Source organism: Empidonax traillii, unplaced genomic scaffold (assembly GCF_003031625.1).
Source record: "Empidonax traillii isolate 1590-97213 ecotype Southwest subspecies unplaced genomic scaffold, ASM303162v1 scaffold172:size1107868, whole genome shotgun sequence".
NCBI lineage: Eukaryota > Metazoa > Chordata > Aves > Passeriformes > Tyrannidae > Empidonax > Empidonax traillii.
Window position 1 is genome coordinate 857,591 of NW_020955365.1, and position 22,401 is coordinate 879,991.

Here is a 22,401-nt window from a genome sequence, read left to right on the forward strand (position 1 = left end):
GCTTATGACTTACACACCTGCCCCTCATATGCAATTAATGCATTTTTTTAGTCCAATGGTGATTTTCGGTCTGGAGTCTTCTAATATCTTACTGGATCATTTTTCTGTCTTCAAGCAGGCAAGCTATTACCTTATTTTATTGAGTTGAGTTTCTGCTGATGGTTGTAGCCTTCTTATCTTGTGCTTTACACTTCTCGTTCGCTGGCAGAACATGGTTAACTAAAAAAGTTTTGACCCAGGATAAATATTACAACTAAAGCATCTATATATTCTTCTTATACTAAAGACAAAACATGGAACTGTACCAGTTACTAGGAAAATTAATTGTATTTCAGCCAAAAGAATATCTTGGTCAAAGTCCACAACTTATGGCCCAAGGCTTCAGTAACTCTAGCTACCCATGCTAAGCAAGCAAAGCTAAGGAAAAAGCATTCTAAATCACACAATACTCTGACTTATTCTATTTAAAACTTATATAAGCTAAACGACTAATATATCTAAACATTTGATCATGGGTTGCTGTCTTAAATAAGTTCCCAGTAAAAGTCACATTTTTTCATGCTGAAATAGGAGTTATCATACAAGATGATGATGTTTGTTTGTATCTAAACCAAAATACACAGTAATTTACATATGAAATGAATGAAAGTATCTAGAAATTGAATTTCCTAAAGATGAGGACACAGATCTTCAAAGAGGCCCAACCCACACAGAAAATGAAAGTTGCTGTTGAAACAGTAATGAAGCAACAAGTTTCAAGGCTGTGCCAGGTCACCTGATACCCTCGAGCATCCTTACCTATGGATGAAGTTTTTTCTGCCATCAGTTACTGATTCATTCATTCCAGGGAAGGGCTGCTCTCCAGTTCGGTTTGAATGCCGGTCCTCTAATCAGCTGGAGAAAAGGAGTCACTTACATAAGCCAAAGGAAAGGAAATGCTTCTGCAGTACAGCTCACATGAATAGCTAGGACTGAGTGCTGCTTGGCTCCTGAAGTCCAGCTTCTGCATGTTCTCACCCCATTTCTTTAGAGCCGTTTTGACTGGGAGGAGTGGGAATTTGGGAGGCTTTCCTCTTCTGACTGATCTTTCTTTTTCAAGGCAGTTGGTGAAGGAAAGTGGAAGGCATGACCCCCTCCTCAGATCTCAACGGGCTAGATAACCCCAGCTTTGTGGTGAGTCTGCTCTCTGAAGGGTAATTCTTGCGTAAACAGGTGTGAGCCCTGTGAAAGGGAAAACGGGGGGCTTGGGCTGGCTGCAAGGATACCGATGTGTGGTAATGTCTGTCTTGGCCCTTATCAACAAGAATCTGAGGAATGATTTCCTCAGTACAGCCGCCTGCTTCTGCTGCTGCAGATGCAGAGTACTTTCTACTCTCTGGCACCCTTTTAACTTCTTTTCTCTCTATTATTTCTAAAGCAATAATGGAGATGAACGGCAGCATGAGTGTATCCGTACTAAAAAGCCAGTGATCTCCTGTCTCCTTGTAGCTGTGTTCCTGTGTACAGTATTTTATCTGTTAATTAGTAAAATAATAGTAGAAATTTAGCCTACTAAGGAATGTGTTTCTTTGTCTTCTGAACCTATGTCTTCTGAACCTATTTCCAGGGGGGTGAATTTTCAGAAAGGTGGGTGAAAAAGGGGTTTGGGATTCAGTGGAGGAGGGCACCCCGCAGAGTTATAGAAGGGAAATAAAAGCTGTAAATGATGTGGCAATCCAGGGGTGTGGATCCACTGGGAATGCTGCTGGCTATAACAGCCGTAGGGCAAGAGCCTGGTGCACAGAGTATCTCATAGCAGGGGTCACAATTTTCCTGATTAGAAAATAAAAAAGGTGCTTATTTTTCTGTCAGCAGGTGTGAAGGAGTGGGGTCCTGCGACCATCTTGCTACCTTGGCACAGACCACCTGTCTGGGCAACCTTGGAGGAGGCATTTAATCTCCCAGTATACAAGTCCCACATTTCTTAGATAGCTCTGGTTGAGCTTGCTGTGAGCAGTGGAGGTTGGGGTGCTGTGCCAGTTGTGGGCAGAGGCTCAGGGAAGTGCTCAGAGCCAGAGGTTTTCTTTCATTATTTTTAACAGGGTCTCTTTCTACTTGCTCTGCCACTATGCATATCAGGCTTGTGACTTCTGGTTTGAATCACCCCAAAGAAGGTAAAAGACAAAGGTCTTTTACCTGTAGTTCAAGCAGTTCAGTTTCTGACTGCCCTCCTGATGCACTTAAGATGTGGTTGAGGACCCTAATGCTGTGCCTGGAGCCCGAGGCACATGAAAGGTGTCCTGGTCCCCTGGATTCATGGGAACAGCTGGGCTGACAACTTCCAACAGCGGTTCCCTTTTCCTGCTCCACACTGCTCCTGCCTTGTCCTCCTGCCATCATCTCAGCATCACAGGCTGCCTGAAGTTGGAAGGGACCTCTGGAGGTCACCTTCTCCAAATCCCCTGCTTAAGCAGGGTCACCCAGAGCCAACTGCCCAGGGCTGTGTCTAGACAGTTTTTTAATATCCATAAGGATGGTGAATCCACAACCTCTCTAGGAAACCTTGGTCACCCTCACAGCGAAAAGTGTTTTCTGATGTTAAGATGGGACCTCCTGCATTTCAGTTTGAGTCCATTGCCTCTGGTCCTGTCTCATCCTGTTATCTCCACTCCATCCTTCCCCTGCTGAGCCTTGTTCGCTCACTCCCCTACAGCTCCTGGGAAGGGCCAGGCCCTCATGTGATGATCATGCAGGACTGTTGCTGGCACAGGCTCTGCCTGGCTGGAATATGCCTCCTGGTAAACACAGGGAAAACTGCAATGAAAAGAAAGGAGCTTACTCCTGTCTGCCTAGCTTAGCATTCATCTACCCATGGTGTTATTCAGGAGTAGTTGTCCCCAAATAACTCCATGCATGGTCAGTCTTAAGCACCTTGCTGTACGTTTGTTAATCCATGGCTCAGGCTCTCTTATTCTGAAATGAAATGTCTCCACAGGGAGTTATTAAGAAATGCCTTTTCCTCTTGAAGTTCATGCCTGAGTTCGGTTGGAATTAACTATGCCTTCACCTATCTCTTTTTAAGTATCTGTAATGTTCCCAGTTTGCCTAGGCTGGATAAATACACCGTGTTTGTTAAAGAAGCTTCTCTGCCCTAGGTATCTCATAGCAGAGTCTCAGGCTTTAAGTCCATTAAGGTAGTTGATCTGAGTGGTACTATGGGAGAAACAGCCAGAGCTGGGTGCCTCTGGGGAGGGATCTTGAACAAAGAAATTCCTTAGCAAAATGCATCTTTATATAAAGTAAACTCTACAAGACATACAGCTCCCTGGGGAGCCCTGGGATTCTGGCTGCTCAGGGAGGGGAGGGATCTGAACCCTCTTGGGGAGCAATTTCTGTTGGCTGCTTTGGAATGGACACTCGGATTTCCCATCCACTGGTGTCCCTGTGTTTTACCCAATTCCTCTGCAGGATTGAGGTTTTCTAGTAAGACGAAAGGCAGGTGTGTTTACCGAGGCAGAACACTGGTAAGGATTAGAAAGAGCAGACCAAGGAAATGAAATACAAAGCATGTTTTTACTCAGTAATTAGTGGCACACAGGTGTTTTAGCATATTTTATCAAAAATGCTATTTGGGTGGAATTTCCAGGAGGGGCAGAGACCAGAGGACAGTGCAGCTTTTACTGATAAACCCATTGCACACTCTCCCGTGCTTCTGGCTGCAGTTTCTTCATCCTTAGCTAGATTTTAATGATACTAACACACTTTGTCCAGATATCCCTTTGAGGCTGAGACACCCTCTAATGTTTCTTCAGGCCTAGAGATGCACGTGCATACGAAAATGTTCTATAGTTGTTTTATACCTCAGTTTTAATTTCCCCTCCTTGTTATTTTTGTTTGTTTGTTTGTTTTTAATATATATATATATCCTAGCATTGTTGAAAGCTACACAGGAGGTGTTCCTGCCAGACATGGAGTGTGGCTGCAAGAGAGGTGGCGGTGGGTGCCTGCAGGGCCAGGCTGTGAGTAACAAAGGGTCTCTCCTGTTGTCCAGGGTGAAGATGAAAGCCATTATTGCTCCTCACCAGACTGCGTTGCCCAGGGCCCAGAGGAAGGTGGGGGCACTGGCCACGGTGGGATCCAGCTTGCCTACACTGTCACAGATGTGCCTCCCTGGTATCTGTGCATCCTGCTGGGCATTCAGGTGCAACGGGGGAGCAGGTGGAGGCTGGGGCTGGGTGGAAGTTTCATAGCTATTCAGCCAGTTAATGGGGGTAAAACCTGAATTTGTGAATGCTTGACCTTCACTGGGCACTACTGGAGCTGTGGGGCTTGATCTTGTTGAACTCCAGCCCTTCCCACCACATCCTGAACACTGACTGTTATCCTTGTGCCCACAGCTACATTGCACTCTTTGAAGTGCAAATGGTAAGGCAGAGTCCCGAGGCTAGGGCCAAATATTTATTAAGAACAGGTGGTGTACCTCAGCTGAAGGTAAACTGTGTAAGGGCTTCTGAACTTCTGCCTTCCCACAGCAACAAAAACTAAGCAGAAGTGCACACACTGCTTTGGCTGGTGTCCCTGCCCAGGGGTGTTAAACCACATAATGCCACCAATGCCATGCTGGGTATGGAGAGACCTCAGAATGATTAAGGTAATGATGGACCATGCTTGGAGCTTGATGGGAATTTTGTACTTTTTTTTCTTAAATGGCTATCTCAAATTTAGAGTGTTATCAACTCAAAGTTTTCTGAACAAGCAGCATCATAATTAAAAAAAAAACATGCCTCTAACGACCACAGTGAGTTTCTGAGTGCCACTGGTTCCACCACTGTGCTCCAGGGTGACAGCTCACAACCAGGGATAATAATTAAAGCAAAAATAAGTTTAAAAAATTATTTTCATATTTAGTCATTAACTAAAGGTCATTGTAGAAATACGTCTGTGACTCTTCTGCGAAATACAATGCCCAATTCTTCCATTCTTTGGCATCTGGTTTTTACGGTTATCCATAACTGCACTGTGTGAGAAAAGCTACTGATGGTAAAGAATTTGTAGCTCCAATGTGTCAGCTTTTTATGTTATCATTTGTGATGTGTATGAGACGGACTTAAATATTTGCATTTACTTTGCCTGATTGCTCTCTCCCTCTGCCTTGGGACATACCCATCTTTCTGGAAGAGTAGCCCTGACAGCTTTGTCTGCAGATGCTGCAGATAAGCTGGCTGTGTTTGACAATGGTCTGAGGAGTCCAGAGCACTACAAAGGTCTTTGGGCGTGAAAAGTAGGTGAAATTTGAGTGGATACATTGCAATTCTTGTAGGTACTTTGGAACAGCCCCTAACAGAGAATTAAGGCTGCTAAAACAGAAGAGAGAATGGGTAATAGTAGTACCACCCAAACACAGATCTGTGAGTTGCTTTCAGATTTCCCTCAACTACACAGTAATAATATAGAGCCAGTTCTGTGTCCTTCTTCACCCAGTCTTTCTCTGTGTCTTCTAGCACTTCCTGACAGCCTTGGGAGGTCTTGTAGCTATCCCGCTGATCCTCTCCAAAGAGCTTTGCCTCCAGCACGACCTACTCACCCAGAGCCACTTAATCAGCACTATCTTCTTTGTCTCAGGAATCTGCACCCTGCTGCAAGTCCTCTTTGGAGTCAGGTAGGCCAAAAGCAAGAACCAGTACACAATTACTGTGTGCTGAGCAGTTACTGTGTGCTTGGCCACCACCCTGCTGTAGAGTTTATCTATCAATGAGAGTCATTTGCTACCCTTGGGCAATCAGGGCACCTGCCAAAGCACCCTGAAATTACTGTACATGAGAGCTTTGCAGGGCTACCTTGCTGTTCTGACTTTTGCATCTCCTGATACTTCATACACATCTTCCTGGGCTTATAAGGAATCTGTCCTCAAAACAATAAAGCATTGAAACATGCAGTAAAGAGTACTTGCTCCTTACCCCAAGGATCCTTTGGCTGAGGCAGGAGCCTTCTGATATGTGCCTGGGATCAAGGGAGCACAGATTCCACAGGAAATTCTAGAGAAAGGGATAATAAGGAGAAATTGAATTCCATCATCTGCTGCTGCTTAGGGACTTGGGGGGGAGCTCTGCATCATGTCCTGTTATCCAGTACCACTTCCCATGCTCAAGGATTCACGGCACAGTCTGTATGTAAGCAAGGCAAATCCTCTTTGCAGATGAGCTGTTTAAGAGACAGTACTGAGATGAGCATGGAGTTGCCAGTCAGAACCCAGAAAATGAAGCACCTAATGAGAGACATTTCCTTTCTAGAAAGACCCTGTATCTTTTCTGACCTTGCAAAATTTTTTCTATTCCCCTCATCATAACTCTGGGCTGCCTCTCTCTTTACACAGATTGTTTTTTTCTCCAGTAGGGTAGGAACCTGTGTTTCTCACTTCAAAGGCAAAAAGTAATGCGCTCTTAGGCTTCTGAATCTGAGGGACTTAGTTGAAACTTCTGCCTTCAAATTATTGGTCAACTGCCAGCTCCACAAAATATTTTTACCCCTCCTGTTTTTTTCACCACTGAAACTTTACCATCTTTCTGTGTCTAAAGAAGTGGCTGTAGACAAACTCTTCCTGAAGGGTGCTCCCCTTCTCCTACATTGCTGCAGTATTAGTAGAGGAAGGGGGGCACACTGACCACTAAAAAGAGAGAATCTGGTTCTTCAGCTACATTCAGGCTGGGGTGCGTGACTGTAGCTGTGGCTGCTGGTGTAATTCAGGCTGGAGTTCTCCCAGGCATCCTCTGTGAGTACCTGAGAGCTGTGATGTCCCCAGCTCGCTGTGAGCTGAGGATGAGAGTATTGGGGAGCCTCTCCCATGGCTGAATAGCTAAATGAGGAACAACAGATCAAATGAAGTGGTAAGGAGTTGTTCCCATAGGATAAACCTGAATGGCTTTTGCCGTGCTGAGGGTGCAGTTTTAGGTGGTACAGCCTGCTGTGTGGCCAGAGGCAAACCAAACCTGAGCAGACAGTTAGAAGCAGATAATTTTTTTCTCCTTTTACTGTTTTCTGAAAGCCTGTAATAGTTGATGACCATAATTCACCAACAAGCCAACCAGAAAAGTGGTAAATAATGTGTTTCAAAGGATGCTTTCCCCTGGAAAAGTTCTGTGCCACTCTCTGAGGCCCTGGGGAGCTCTCGGCTAAGTGCTCTGCACGCTTCCTGGTGTCCATATTTAGGATTAATTCAGAGAAGAAGAAGCATGGAGATAATCTATTAATGTGGCATGTAGAAGGGGGACCGGACCATTCCTCTTACAGAGGCTGTCCTGGTTAATGTGGCCAAGTGGCAGCTTGGAGGTGGGTGACAGCTGCAGCCTGTAACTAGGCTGTGAGAAGCTGGGGGCAGAAACTTTTAGCTTTGGCTAAAAGACAATGTTGGCACATGAACAAACAGATGGGAACTGGCCATGAAGTTGGGGAGGTTTCCATCAAGAGTGAGTGAAGTCCAGAAGCAGCCCTCCAGAAGCAATATCTGAGGGAAAACCTGACCCACTGCAACCTGCAGCTCAGTCACATTATACAGCATGAAAAAGTAGAGATGAGTCTCAGTCACTGGAGACACTATCCAAGAGGCTCCTGACAGGAGACACAGGTCATTTGCCACGATGGTGAGCCCTGCTTAGTAAATGCTTTGACATCATGTAGTCATTATCAGAGCATAATATTTCCTTCCCTAATCCTGCAGCTTTCCTCTGGCAAACCCCACTGGAAAGAGTTCAGTGTGCCCCCTAAGCATCACCTGGGCACCCCATTCTGCTCCAAGTGCACACATGCCAGCACTGACTGTGAAATAGCTCAAGGACCAACGCAGCAGAAGCTATAAATCTATTGCTAATTTAAGTCATGGCACTGGGCCTTCTCTGTTTCTTTTTTTTGGTTTGGTTTGGTTTGGTTTGGTTTTTGTTTTTTTGCCTTGCCCAGCAAAATTGTTTGAAAGATGCAACATATTTGGCCAAATACCATAAGTAGGTGACTCCACAGATAACTAATACTCAAATATGACTCACCATCAAAGCTCTGACAGTGCTTCTGTTGTGCATGATAATTGCAGTGGTAAAAATATCTGGTTTAGGTGACAGAGACACAATACTGTTACAGCTATGCCATCTCTTGTTTTCAGGTGCTTTCCAGAGAACGGTGGAAACGCCTCTGTTTCAGGGAAATCTGTGACCTACAAAAGCACTCACCCAGCTTCATGCCCCATTGGTTTTCAGAGCAGGTGCCATGAGAGATCCTGGCACATGGAGAGGTTGCTCTGGGGGCTCCTACCAGGGATGCTTCCTAAATGAAAGGAAGCAGAGGCACCTCAGAGGTTTCGCTTGCTGTTTCAGGGCTGCTATGCCAGCCCTCAGGCAGCTTTGGGATTTTCAAGCACACCAGAGGAACGCCTAAGACAACTTGCACTGCAATGGGGGCTTAAAGCATGTGGGGCTTAGAGGAGTCAGTCAGGCCTTTTAGGTCCCTATCTCCGTTTCTTCATGTGCGGAAAGAGAAGAGGCTGGTGTAGCACATAGGAACATCACTCTGCTTTATAAAGCTCAGCACAAAACCAGTGCTGAGCTCCTCTGGAGGTACAAGCTCCTTGCTAGCCTGAGGGCTTCCCACAGAGATGGTTACTGTAAGCCAGAAAACACATGGCACGAGGGGAGGGCCAAGGTCTCACCCACTCAGTGCCCCTAAACCCTTCCCTGCAGGTTTCCTTTCTAATGTCAGTGGAAACAGGGCAGAGGAATTGGCTTTAAAACCTGGTGTACTAAAAACCAAGTCACATTTTCTACTGCCCTCAGACTGAGAATGGTTGCGATGTGGGCAGTAGCCCGTGCATGTCCTTGTGTTCAGGAACAGGTTTTGAAGAAAACTGAGGCAGCCGAAGGGGATGGAGGGAGCAACTAGATATCGGCAAGATTTGGACCATGGTCGATGCTGGGCTTTTCTTCAGAGTCTCTCCATCTTTGTTCCTTGGTCTTCTCCCCTCCTCCAGATTTTTCCTTTGGTTGTTGTTCTACTCTGTGCAGGTCTGTGGTCTCATCAGCCCTTAGGAGGACTGTTTTTCCTTAATGCGGGTAGTGGCATTTGACTGTAGCACCGTGGTTAACCCTCTGCCAGGTGTAGGAAGTTCCATCTTTGATATCTCAGTTTACAGAGAGCCCAGAACCAGCTGAGCTCCTCCACAGCACCAGTTTGCCCTTCCACCGCTGGTGTTCGAACCTCAGCTCTTCTTCCACATTGTTTCTCTTGCATGCAATGGGCTGCAATTCCCACCCATGGTCCCTGCCAGAACATTTCAAAAGATACTATCAGGGGCCATGGGCAAACTGATTTTTAAATTTATTTTGCTTTCCTTTCTCTGAGCCCTATGGAGCTGAGTTTGTAGCATTCTCACTTGTTATCTTTTCCCTCTGCTCCTCTTCAAGGTTGCCTATTATTCAAGGAGGGACTTTCGCATTCCTGACTCCCACCCTGGCAATGCTGTCTCTCCCCAGTTGGAAGTGCCCTGCCTGGACACAGAATGCCACCTTGGTGAATGCTTCTTCCCCAGAATTCATTGAAGTCTGGCAGACACGGATGCGAGAGGTATATTACATTTTCAGTGGCACCTGCTCTGTTTCAGGACTCTTTGCTTTAAGAAAAGTGCCCGACCATGTCATGGCCATCACTGCTGGAGAAACTTCTATTCCCAGTGGACCTTGGCCTTCTCCCTGTTGAAGCTTCCTAAGCATTTAGTCTCTGTCAAAAAAGCAGGTGCTTCACTGCTGCTGAACAGGAGACATGCAGACCTCCTCTTGTGATTTATGGTCCCTGCAAAATCTCCAGTGGTCCAGCCAGATCCCTTCTCCATGAAACATGGCTAGCCTTGAGGAAGAACAGGAGGGAAAATATTTCCAAGAAAAGGACCCTGATTAAGCACAGGAAATCTAGCAAAAAGAAGGGCAAGGCAAAACCTACTGTAAATATTAAGGAAAAGGGCATCTTAGTCAGAAGGGAGAAGGAAAGGTCAGGGATCTCACTGCCTCATTCTACATCAATTGTCTTATTGGAGCAAGTGGCTAAATTTGCCTCTGTCGATCCATTTGTTGGTGTGCTTTGCAAACCACTTGGGAAGCATTAAGAGCTCACCAAGGATTTGCTGTGCAGCATAGGCTGCTCTCTCTGCTGATACACATAAATCTATCACAAGGACACTGCTGATTTCTCCTTTCAGGCTGGGTGGTTCACCCAGACCCTGTGTTTCTCTTCCCTTTGGAGTTGGGGGAGGGAAGGTGCTCAGCACCACAGAGGACCCAGCCTGGGTTTATCACCAAATCTGAGAAGGCAAAGAGCAGCCTCACCCCTGAGTCCCCTGCCTGAAGCTGACCCTGAAGTGAGCAGCATTTCAGAATGTAATTGCTGGCTCCTTAACAGTGATTGTCAAACACAGGGCAGTTCAGAGTGATAAACATGTTCCCAGAGGGAAACTGATACTCAGAAAAAACAGAGCCTGTAATGACTCACCTGCCCCACCCCAGTGATTCAAGTTCTTCCCAGAAGGGAGATAGTAGAGATCATGGCCTTGCTCCTGTTTTCAGGGCAAGAGCCCTGAAATTTCCCCTGCTTTGGGGCGAGCAGAAAGGAGAGTGCAGGGGAGCTGATGCATGCTTGGGTGGACCAAGAGGACAGGGAGGAGGTGATCTTTGGAATCACATAAAATTACCCCTGGTGACGACTAAATCCATCAGCCAAAGAGGGAAGTGCTGTGCTGCTACTTTGGTGGTCCACCCCTACACATAATGTTCAGCCAGGTTTTACTGTTGTCAGTGGGAGACCTCCATGCCAATTTGTGACTGGAGACTGGGCCTGGCTCTCACGCTGGATTTGCACCAACTAATGAAGAAAAGGGTCTTCTAACCTCTGATTTTTTTCCTCCATTTTTTCCAGGTGCAAGGAGCTATCATTGTAGCTTCCTGCTTTCAAATCGTCATTGGATTTTCTGGCCTGATTGGATTTTTGATGAGGTTCATCGGCCCCCTGACAATTGCCCCCACGATCACCTTGGTTGCGCTACCTCTTTTTGAGTCTGCTGGAAATGAGGCTGGGCAGCACTGGGGCATAGCATTCATGTAAGTCTATCTCTCTTGTCTGGGAAAACCGAGCATACTTGCCTCTAATATGAAACCAAGCGTCACAGTCTGTAGCAGAGTTTCCCTGGGTACGAGGTTTTTTTGTCACTGATGTGTAACATGTTTGTGCAAGGCAACTGTGTGACATACTCATTCCTCCCCCCCCCCCCCAGTAGGTTAAAGCCCTTAGCAACAAAGAAAAACCCAAAAATGAGCTTAAAAACCTGATTTTTGTAAAAATCCAAAGTTCATAGGTCAGTAGAGAAACAGGTCTTTCCAGTGTGTGGGCAGTCTCTGTCACAGTTGTCTATGCACACCCATAATTTAAGTTAAAAAGACATTCCTAGAATGACAAAGTTGAGCACTCAGAGTCAGGTATTCTAAGCTGAAATAGCTGGTGCTTTATGTATTGTTTTCACTTGAGGAGGAGGAGTTGTTCTCTCTACAGAGGGCCTGGGTGGCTGTCTTCACATGTAGCTTTGCAGCAGTGAGAGCTCTTTCAGGGACATCTGTGTGTGTGCTCTTCTGCATGAATGTACAGAGTGTGCTGGGTGGTGGAATTTCCTTGGTATTTCAGAAATGAATTTTAAAAGTAGAAATGCCACTGCATGGTTACCCTGCAGACTTGCCACCTTCAAATCCCAAATGTAGACTTCAGCTTGAAATAGGATGCAAGAGGAGTAGGTTGTTAACTTCTCTACATGCTCCATCATTTGCTGGTGCTTTCAGAGCTGACTTTGGAGACTCAGGACCTGGGCTGGAGTGTAGCCCTGGGAAGGCAGCATGTCGCTGTGGGACATGCTTCGGCCTATTTTCTCTCTCGATCTCTTCTCCTCCCTGCACCTGCCCTCCCAGGCCCCAAAAGCCACCTCTCTTCTCCACCCCCATTTCCTCACCTAGCTGGTCTCCTCCCCAACACCCCATAAGACTCCAAATCCTGCTTGAAACCCAGCTCTCTTTCCACCGTTGTTTTTCCCATCACATCACTGGCTTGTTGTCCCGTTCTCCAGCTCTGGTGATTTGTCCTAACCCCTTTGCTTAGCCAGTTTGAATTTTCCTCTTCAAACTGTATATTCTTGTCTGAACTATCTCTTTTCTCTGTCTCTCTTCTCCAGAGACTAGCTCCTAACCACAGTCATGCTTGACCTCTTTGCCCAACCGTGCCATTCCATTAATGGGGTCCCAGTCCTCCAGCCTGTGTCCCTGCTCTCAACCCAAGTCACCCTTTCTGTCCAGTTCGTTTCTGTCACAACTTCTACCCAGATAATCCTGATAATAAATGATAATAAGGTACTTTCTTTCCTGACTCAGATACCTTAGCCCCACCCTGATCATTGTGCTCTGAACTGTCCCAGTTTTGTCCTCTTTTGCTGCCTTCTCCATGCTCCATGGGTGTCATTAGGGAAAGAGGGAAAGTGGCAATGGAGGTGGAAGACATGAGTCATGTGGTCTCAACCCTGCTGTTCAGCCCCACCACATCCCAGAGCATCCATGATGGAAGATCCCCACTGTTGCCTCAAAAAACTTCTTTAGTGTGTGTTGACTTACTCCCTGGTAATGGTGCACACAGAGTTCATCACCGGGCAAGGCCTGAACATACTCATAAGGCTTAGAATCTTTATGGTCTGCAAATGCCTAAGATGTTTCTGCTGACTGCTTGGGACTTGGAGTGAATGACCATTGTTGCAGACTGAGCATACCTGAGCAGATTTTTGTGAGAAACAGCAATATCCTTTGCCCCAGAGAAGTCCTACTAAATCTCAAATTTCTTCTCCAGGTCATAAGCAAATCCTGCTACTGCTCAAGGCAAAATTATCTTTTCAATGCAGGCTATATACTATGTCTACTGAATATCACTCTTAGAAATAGGTTTGGTATATATTTTTCAAAAAATATTTGGCCTGAGGCAGACATTTTCCATGGAAATTTTCATCCCAAAGACGTAAAGTTAGCTAGAATTATAAGCAGCTGAAAATAGTGTTTGTTAATGGAATGTGTCAGGCAACCTGAATAATAAGCAGTGACACCTCCCTGAGACAGACGAGGGTTCTGTGGTGATTCATAAGGCTGCTGAGCACCTTTGTTCATGCAAATGCACAAAATGTGCACTCACACAGTCTGTCTGGGCTCTGTAGCATTAGGAACCTCAAATGGAAATTAGTTCCTCCTCAGACTTTCTGCCTCCAGTCATCCAGTGCTTTGCATTGTGATGGATAGCATTTTCTTTGCACTGCTGGTATTCTGTCCCTGAATATTGCACCTATAGTTTGTCACCTTTTCACACGTGGAAACCTACCAGTTTTCCATGCACTGTCAGTGCACTTCATCTAGTGCAATTGATTTCTCATCAAATCCTGTCCAGATTAATTCACTTAATGTATACAAGTTAGACTTGTTATAAAAAAATGAGGAGCCCTTCAGAGGCCTGGTTCACACAGGAAGAAAATGTCCAATGTCTTCTACCAGCTCAGCAATCAAGGTGGGATGCCCAAGTTCTTGCCCTCTTGCCACATTTGGCAGCATCCAGCTTCATCTGGTTGGCCTTCCTGGGGGGAAAGACACATGTGGGGCAGGCTGTGAGTGCACCCATCTCAACTGCTGTTCACAGATGTGTCCTACACAAGGGATGGGAGAGGAGCTGCACCTCTGGCCGCTTACACCAGAATGAGCCCCAGGTGCTGCCGGGGACACGCAGGAGCACCCCTGCCTTGGGGTACCCCTGTGCCGTGCAGTCCCTGCAGACGAAGGGTTGTCCTCTCCCCTTCTCAGCTGGCTGGGAGGGCCCTGCAGGCACCATGTGCAGCCTCACAGTTCCAACACGTTCTTTTTCTTTCAAAACAGGGACTGGCACAGCCAATCCAAATCCTCTTCTTTTACTCTGTGCCACTTTAAGAGCCTTTTGCCACTTGCAGAGCAGCAGAGGTAAACCCGAAATCAGGAAGCCAATAAATCCTGTATTTCTAGAATATCTGAATTACACAGAGGTTCAGGCCCTGCCTGGACCTTGCACATCTCTCAGGTCTTTTGTTCCCTTTTGTGTCATTTTTAAGCTTTCTGCCACTGTGTCATACTCACTGATGCATTACCTGGGGTGTCAGTCTTGAAACAATAGGGGAAAAGATATTTGCAAATGTCCAGAATCTATCAGTAGAGTATGATGGAAAGCTTATTCCACCATTGGTTTGCTGGAGTGGGGAGCCACCCTTGGGCGCTGAAAGCCTGTTTTTTTGGGTCCTCTGGAGTCCTGGGTCCTTGGGTAGCAGGTCTTCACTTAATGTGAGGACAGGTGGGCAGCTGGGTACCCACTTTGTTCATGGTCTCGTTTTCCCTCCTCCTAGGACTATTTTTTTCATAGTTCTGTTCTCTCAGTACCTGAAAGATGTTCCTGTGCTGCTGCCATCTTACCAGAAAGGCAAGAAGTGCCATTTCTCTCCAGTTTACCTCTTCCAGATCTTTCCGGTACGTTGGGGTTCCTGGAGACACCAGGTGATTGTGACAGAGTGGCTGGCCTCAGCTGCCCCAGGCTGCCTGGGCTCTTTCCATAAGTGTCCAGAAGAGTTACTGCTTCCCAGGCAAGCCTACATGGCGAGGGGCAGGGGGGAGAAAGATTCCCATGTCCCTGACTCTGGGAATGGAGAGAAAGAAGGAGGAAGGGCCACCAGGAGCCTCTGCTGTCTCTTTGCCTCCATTCCATGTGCAGGGGAAATGGTCATGCAGGGAGACAGCGACAGCTTGCTCCCAAACACCATGCTGGAGATGCAGCCATACCCTAACCAGACCCCACTGCTGCATCTGATGGGCAGGTGCTGCTGGGGCTCTCCCTGAGCTGGCTGCTCTGCCACGTGCTGACGGTGACCAACGTCCTCCCTGTGGACCCCACTGCCTACGGACACCTGGCTCGCACGGACACCCGTGGGGACGTTTTGTCACAGGCTCCCTGGTTTCGGCTGCCTTACCCAGGTACCGCTGCTCCCCCCTTCCCCATCCTATCTGCTCCTGCTTGCACCTGCACTTATGACTAGCAGGGGGAGACAAAATGCCAAAAATCAGGCAAACACCCAAAATAATTCCTGCTGCTCTTCCTCCCATGCAATAGATTTCAGGGCAAATATGCCCCCCCACACTTGAACCAAGCTCTTTACTTGCAGGCCAGTGGGGAATGCCAACAGTCAGCCTGGCTGGAATATTTGGCATCTTAGCCGGGGTGATTTCCTCCATGCTGGAGTCCGTGGGAGATTACTATGCCTGTGCCCGCCTGTCCAGGGCCCCGCCGCCGCCGAAGCACGCCATCAGCCGCGGGATTGGGGTGGAAGGCATCGGCTGCCTGCTAGCTGGGGCCTGGGGCACGGGGAACGGCACCACATCGTACAGCGAGAATGTGGGGGCCCTGGGCATCACCAAGGTGAGCCTCACTGCAGCGGGGTGGCTGGGGTGGCTCCTGGAGGGTTCCCCTGCGGGTGTACGTACAAAAGATTGGTGCACGTGGCTATGTGCGGCAGCTGGAATGTGATCTTAGCCCACCCCCTGAAAGGCACACTGCAAAATTGTGCCCTGGCCCATTGGTGACCACCTCAGCAGCACTACGAATGACTTAACAGAGGTGGCCAGTCCCTCTCTGTCTCTGGTTATGATCTGCATGTGGCATTAGTGCACTCACTCGTGGTACCTGGCTTAGGTAAGGGTAAAGAGAGCACATTATATGTGAGCTAACTTGGAAACTTCCTGAGAACTGACTTTATCAAATACTATCTGTCTGTCTATCTCTGACTTCCTAAATATATTTATAAAGAGAAAAAGGAAAGGGAAAGAAGAGGAGATGAAAGGGGAAGGGAAATAGAAAGACTAGAAATAAGGAGAAAGAAAATATTTATTAGGGCTTCAAATTCCAGAATTTTTATAAACCAAGGATGGCAGTCATGGGAAAGGTAGACTATTTCTTTGGGATTATAAAATGTGATGGCAAAGGTTTGTGTTTTTACCTCTCTATAAAGTTTTGTTAATCCCTTGAGTATATTAATTGCTCTTATAAGAGAAATAAATTTCCAGAGATAAGCTGGACAATCAGGTCATAGATTTTCACCAAGCTCTGAAGCCAGAGGGCAGGTACAGCCAGCAGCCAACTGAACAATATTTCCAAATTGTTGTCAAATAAGCAAGACCATGCCAGAAGAGCTGTGACTCAGTAAATAAATGCAGAATTTACCTTACAGGTTCCACTCTATAATATTGCTTATTTCACTGGATTTTATAGACCTCACTCACAATAACCATTTTTCACAGATCGAAGTGTTATTGTTTGACTGAGGTGGCTGCTTCTGACACCAAGGACAGTCTGCATGTCTGCATGGAGTCCAGTTTAGCCTGTGAACACATGTACGTCGTCACTGGGAAGTCTGTGCACACTGACCATATACCTGAGCAAATTCTTTCCTGACATGTAGTTTACTGCATATATTGTGTGTATGGGATGCTGCCTAGATTCACAGTCACCAGATTACAGGACATATTCTCACCATGTACGCTAAGTCCTTCAGGTGGACATGCCATCCTTGCTCATTCAGGAGAGATATTTCCCTTAGATCCCACATCTGCTTCCCCTGTCCACTCTTAAGAGAGCTGAAAATACAGTGTCATCTCAGTCAACTTTAAATCAGTCTAAACACTCCAGATGGGACAGATGTGAATCCTGAGAGCACAAGGCGGATTTAATTTCTTTTTTTTTAAGTGGGAAACACGCTTTTCTGTAACAAATGGAAGCACAAGGGACTTGTTTCCTCTGCTTAAACAGAGAAGTCCAGCACCACCTAAGAAATCTTTGGAGATCTCAGATACCCACAGGGTCTGTCAGATAAGGCAAGGAGAAGCTGCTGGAGGCTGCCAAGATGCAATGTCTTACATGGCACCAGACACCAATATTTAAACTGCTTAATCAAACCCAGTTTGCCACTACTGAGCTCTCACTTCCAAGAAAAGAAGGATTTTAAAGAGTCACCATATAGGGAACTCTGCAGTTTCTTCAACCTTAAGAAAGAGAACTGATTTTCTTGCTTTCCTGACATAACTGAAACGAGCTCTGTAGTAGAGGCTTTAGCAGCATATGCTCATAGTTGTGGTATCACTGGATTAAGTCATTTGCCTTTAAGGCCAACTCCATATACCTGGTAATTCAACATTTGAGCAAACTGAGAATCTGAATCTTTGTTCTAATCCTTAAGAACAAATATATCTGTTGGCTTTTATTAAATTAACATTTTAATGGTAATAGTGTCCCAAGGTTTTAAGCCAAAGAATATAAAAAGCCCACCTGAAGGCAATACATGATTTTATTTTGAAACTCCGCATGAAATCTTTTTAACTTCTCTTTCACAATCAAGTGAGACTCAAAACATTTTAAAGGGACGTGTTTAAGAAATGCCCAAAAGAAACACCGTTAGTTACTGGGAATGTTTTTATTGAAAGCATTCACAAAAAGACCTTCCTGTAAATATGACATTCTTCAGACACTGAAAAGGAGGTATGAAGATATTTAATTGAATTATAAAATGTTTGCAGAGGATTACAGAGTTTTCCTGCCTAAGACACCAATGTTGTAAATTTTAGCATGATTCTTTAAGATGTCTAAGTTTTAGTATGGCAAGGCATATCTTGAATTGAAAATCTAACAAATATCGCTGCTTTTCTTTTCAGTTTAAATGGTCTTAAATGTCTCTTTGAACCTTTGTTTGGCAGATACTCTTTTTCTTTCCTATTTGTATGCTCTAACAGATCTGAATGAAGGACATGGCTTGATGATTTCATCCCATCTTTGCTCTAGTGCCGAACCAAGAAAAGGCCATCCTAGCTCTTCCTAGTGGAAAAAATGAGGAAAAAAAATGCTTTTACTGAAGCTAGATGGGTGATGAGAGATAGGAATAGACTAAGAGACTTTCTCACTTCTTATTTCTTGGTGATAGAAAGGACGTATCAGATTCCAGAGCTCAGGATTGGAGCAATCAGCCAGCTCTGGTCTCCAAATTCTTGGTCTCCAGGGACTGGAGGGATAATTGTGGGACACCTCATTGAAAGCCATTTTTAGATGGCAATCCAAATCCTGGTGGAAGGTGTTTTGTCCAGTGATTGCCAAGTGAATTGACTGGCTGGTTGCAACGCTAGGCTGTATGTATGCCAAGATATTTCTAGGCTGAAGCAAGAGCAAGGCTGTGTGTTGGGATAACTGTGCTCTTAATTTAACCTTTTTATTGTTGTTTAACAGCGAACTGTTGAGGTCCTGGCAACAATAGGAAAAAGGATAACAACCTTGTTCTGGCAACAATAACAAAAAGGAGGAAATAGGTGTGGTGCTCTCAGAGTGCCTTTCATTATAAATATTCACTGGTGCACAAATACTGACGGTTCCCATTCAGTGTCAGCATCCCAGCTCACCAGCAGTGGTATCCAAACCTTCAGCTGAATGTGCCACTGAGTTTTTGGGCCAGAGCTTCAACCTCTGCCCAACAGGCTGGTGCTGGAGCCTTTTGTCCCTCGCCTCTCTCCGCTGATTGGTGTGTGATTGCCTCCTCTTCCTCTTGCCCCAGGTAGGGAGTCGAATGGTCATCATTGCTGGTGCCTGTGCCATGCTCCTGAGTGGCATCTTCGGGAAAGTCGGGGCAATGCTTGCCAGCATACCCAGCCCTGTGATCGGGGGCATGTTCCTTGTGATGTTCGGAGTTATCACGGCAGTGGGGATTTCCAATTTGCAGGTAACAGCTGTGTGAGCTCTGTCTCATCCTTAGAGAAAAGGACTTTAGTTTCGAGTCAGATTGACTGTGTCAGATATAACCACACTACAGCAAATGCAAACATTTGTGTTGACAGTTCCTTGGGAAAAGATATGGGGATGTACTCAGAGGGGCTAAATCAGAGAGGGCTCCCTGGCTGGGGCAGGGCTGGCTGGCACCACAGACCACAGGATCACAAACACCCCAGCAGCACCAGGGCCGGGTCCACTTCTGATTGCAGTGTTTGCATCCCACCATGTTTCATGAGCACAACAATAATCCACAGTTTTGGATAATTCTGAATGTAACGTATAAAATTTCTCTGTGCAGTACACAGATATGAATTCCTCAAGAAACATCTTTATCTTTGGATTTTCTATATTTTCTGGCCTCACGATTCCCAACTGGGCGAGCAAAAATAGTACACTGATGGAAACAGGTAAGAAGTGACATCAAAAGCATTCTCTGTAGCATAACGTTGAAGCAAAGGTTGATCCAGAGAAACCCCCTAAAATGCAGATTTACTGTGCTCATACACAGTAAAACTTTGTGCTTCCAAAATGCAAGATCAGACTCCTCTACTAAATTCCATCAAGTTCACTTTATTATTTGTTTATTGAAATTTTCAGTTCTCCAATGGTTACCCCTTCACTGTGTCTTGTGTGATTAAAGTGTTCATCAGAAAGGCTGTAGTGTCTTCTCCCAAAGTGTACATGGCATGCTGGGTGGGCTGTTTAAAGAGCTCAGCCCACAAACCACACACTCTATAGATGATCTATCAGATGCTCAGTGCCACTGGGCTTTGTTGTGTCTATTAGCCCTCTAGGGGAAACATCACACCTGATTAGCTTGTGGTGCAATCCCGTGCTAAATATATTCATATTGCTTTGGGAACTGTAGCTCGTGCTCCTGTAGGAAACTGCTAGGTGTTGTGTCATGGAGGTGCAGGATGTGTTTGGAGCAGAAGGTGGGTTTTTCTAGGACAGGGCTGTGGTCGGCACTGTTAATAGGCTCTGAATGTATTTATGAGTTATCTCCTGCCCACTGCAGGTCAGTCAGCAATCATGTAGAATAAAACTGTAGGTCTGAAACTGGCAGTGAGATCAATCTCCCTTTCATTGCTGAATCTTATGCTCTGCTTTGGGATTTGCAAGTCTAGTCCAAGCAAGCACGCAGTTTGCAGCCTCTTGGCACAGGTATGCTGCTGGTAAAACATGTGTCTCCCTACACCACTACACAAAGCTATGTTTTTCTGCTAGGAATCATCCAGCTTGACCAGGTGATCCAGGTGCTTCTCACTACTGGCATGTTTGTGGGTGGACTCCTGGGGTTTATCCTTGATAACACCATTCCAGGTAGGATTTGCTGAAATGTACTACTGGTTTGTGCCTGTGCTAGGGTTTGTTTCCTGGTATTTTTTGTCTTTGTGACTACTGTTCTATGGGCAGGAGTTGCGCTAGCAACCATGAAACACCATGGGACTGTACTCCTCCCAGGGAGGGGTGAGGAACAGGAGATGTCACTGAAATGGTCTCGGGCTTGAAAACGGCAGCATAACAAAAATTAACTGATTTTTTAGGAACAACCCAAGCTGGGGAAAAGGTTTATTTGAGAAACATGTTTTTTAGGGAAAATGCCAGCCTAGAGCCATGTTGCTGGTAAAGATGAGAGAGAAAGGCAGCTACAAGAAGTGGAAGGAGCCAACACGTGCCTGCTTATGGGAGCTGCTGAAACTGAGGCTGAACTGGAGCCACAGCAGTGGAAAGCAATAGGAAAATCTGGGGACCAAAGAAGGATATAGCACCTGCAGCTGTCCCTCAGAAGGACAAAAAGCCTCAGATTTTCATCAAGCCTGGGGAGGGATGGCATAAGAACAGGGGAGGAAACCCTGTTTTCTGCTACAGGAAAAGAACAGGAATCTGTTAACCAGATTCTTTTACTGTCTCAGGTTTAATGGAAAGCCAGTCTCTCTTTAGCTCATTAATTTTCCTGTAGCCCTCAACCTTCAGCTCCTCCAGGCAAAATTTACAGGTGTACTCGCTCCCTTTCCCAAGAGTGACTCAGCTGCCGCAACAGCTATGGGCCCTTAGGAATTCCTTGGCTAGGGTAAACACCTGTGACTGACCAGTAATTGCTAGCTAAATCCATTTGGAAGTATTTGGGCAGTTAACATCCAGCCTTGCTCTCACTTCACTTCACTGTATGACCTACTTTGAACAGTACTTGGATCCCCCATGGCAGGTGAAAAACTTGTCTCGGTATACTTGATTCCCATGGAAAGCAGTGGAGAAGACTGCTTAGCTGGAAGCCATTGCAGGAAGACATGTATTGTCTGGAAGCTCATTAGTGAATATTTTTAAAGAGCTTTGGAGCTAGAAGGGTTTAAATACAAGGGATCTGTATGTTGAGCTGGGCCTGCTGGGATTCGAGAAGTGAGTGTGAGGCACACAAAGCAGTCCTGTGCTCAAACACCTGCCGTTTTAAACACAACAATCTCATTTTTGCTGTTTCAGGAACACAGGAGGAGCGGGGGCTACTGGCATGGAAGCATAGCCACAAGGGAGGGATGGAGAGCTCTCAGCTCGTTTCCAAGGTCTATGATCTTCCATTTGGCATAGGCACCAAATACTGTGCTGTCTCTTGGTTTCAGTATCTCCCTGCTTGCCCCAAAAGAATTGAACTGAAGGCTGCTGGACAAAAAAGCACCGCTAAAGCAAGCTCAGAAAGAGACTCCGAGATTGGTGCTGAAACAAAGATATAAGGACCTGGCCTCAGCACAGGTAAACTCATCCCAGAAGCAGAGGTCTGAAAGCGTGTCTGCAGCCCTCATCATTTGAGCATGACCTGGCAGCTGTTGGAGGGTGGAACAGGAGAATAATGTCTTCCTCTTCCCAGCTCTGCTCCCTGCACCACTGGTGACTTTGAGGGAGTCATTATTTGCCTCTCTCCTCCTGCCTGCCCACCTCTAGGAAGAACCTAATCCTTCTTCAGGGAACACCAAAGCCCAAGAAATGCCTGGGAAAGATGTTCTGTTTCCTTCCTTGCACTGAACCTTGGGTACCCCAAGGAGCAGCTGTTCAGCTGAAGCAGAGGGCTTCCTGTCCCCTCATCTGGCAGCTCAAGGAGCCAATGGAGAAGGCATCGTGATGTGGGCCCTGTAACACTCACAGGCATCCCTTGGGTCAAGGCTAATCCCTATCCCCTTTAAGATCTGTAATGGCAACATTCATCTTTCAGCTTGTGTTTTATACCTCATCCTGGCCAAGGGGAAGGAGCAGGCACCTCTAGGTCATGATTCATCTCATTCCATGTTCCAATAATTTAGTCAGTCAAATGAATGTTGTTGTAAGAGAGCCATCTAAGGTTAATGGGATGGATTAACCTCTGAACCTGCCTCTCCCTCCTTAGACCACAGGGGGACTCTACAGACCTTAGTTAGGTTCTTGGCCTAACCCAGCTTCACTGAAACGTATCCCATCTGGGGTGCTGGGAGCAGTCTCAAGCGAGCCAGTTTCCCATAGGCACCAAAGATGAAGGAA

At 46.1% G+C, this 22,401-nt stretch overlaps 1 protein-coding gene across 1 annotated transcript; it reads left to right on the forward strand.

Moving 5' to 3' along the window:
* The first annotated feature begins 857 nt into the window (after window positions 1–857).
* LOC114058451 (solute carrier family 23 member 1-like) lies at window positions 858–22,382 on the forward strand. The gene is made up of 12 exons (XM_027885820.1): window positions 858–1,173; window positions 4,031–4,180; window positions 5,481–5,638; window positions 9,423–9,582; window positions 10,924–11,105; window positions 14,444–14,564; window positions 14,909–15,065; window positions 15,254–15,507; window positions 18,680–18,844; window positions 19,193–19,301; window positions 20,122–20,217; window positions 21,376–22,382. Exons 1-12 carry the CDS (start codon window positions 1,126–1,128, stop codon window positions 21,621–21,623), a joined length of 1,848 nt encoding a protein of 615 aa, XP_027741621.1. The 5' UTR covers window positions 858–1,125; the 3' UTR covers window positions 21,624–22,382.
* Window positions 22,383–22,401: the final 19 nt, after the last annotated feature.

Coding starts and splice junctions, on each gene's coding strand:
- LOC114058451 (XM_027885820.1), top strand. CDS start 1,126: ATGACCCCCTCCTCAGATCTCAACGGGCTAGATAACCCCAGCTTTGTG. Junction 14,565..14,908: donor ACCTCTTCCAGATCTTTCCG/GTACGTTGGGGT, acceptor TCTGATGGGCAG/GTGCTGCTGGGGCTCTCCCT. Junction 19,302..20,121: donor TAGTACACTGATGGAAACAG/GTAAGAAGTGAC, acceptor TTTTTCTGCTAG/GAATCATCCAGCTTGACCAG.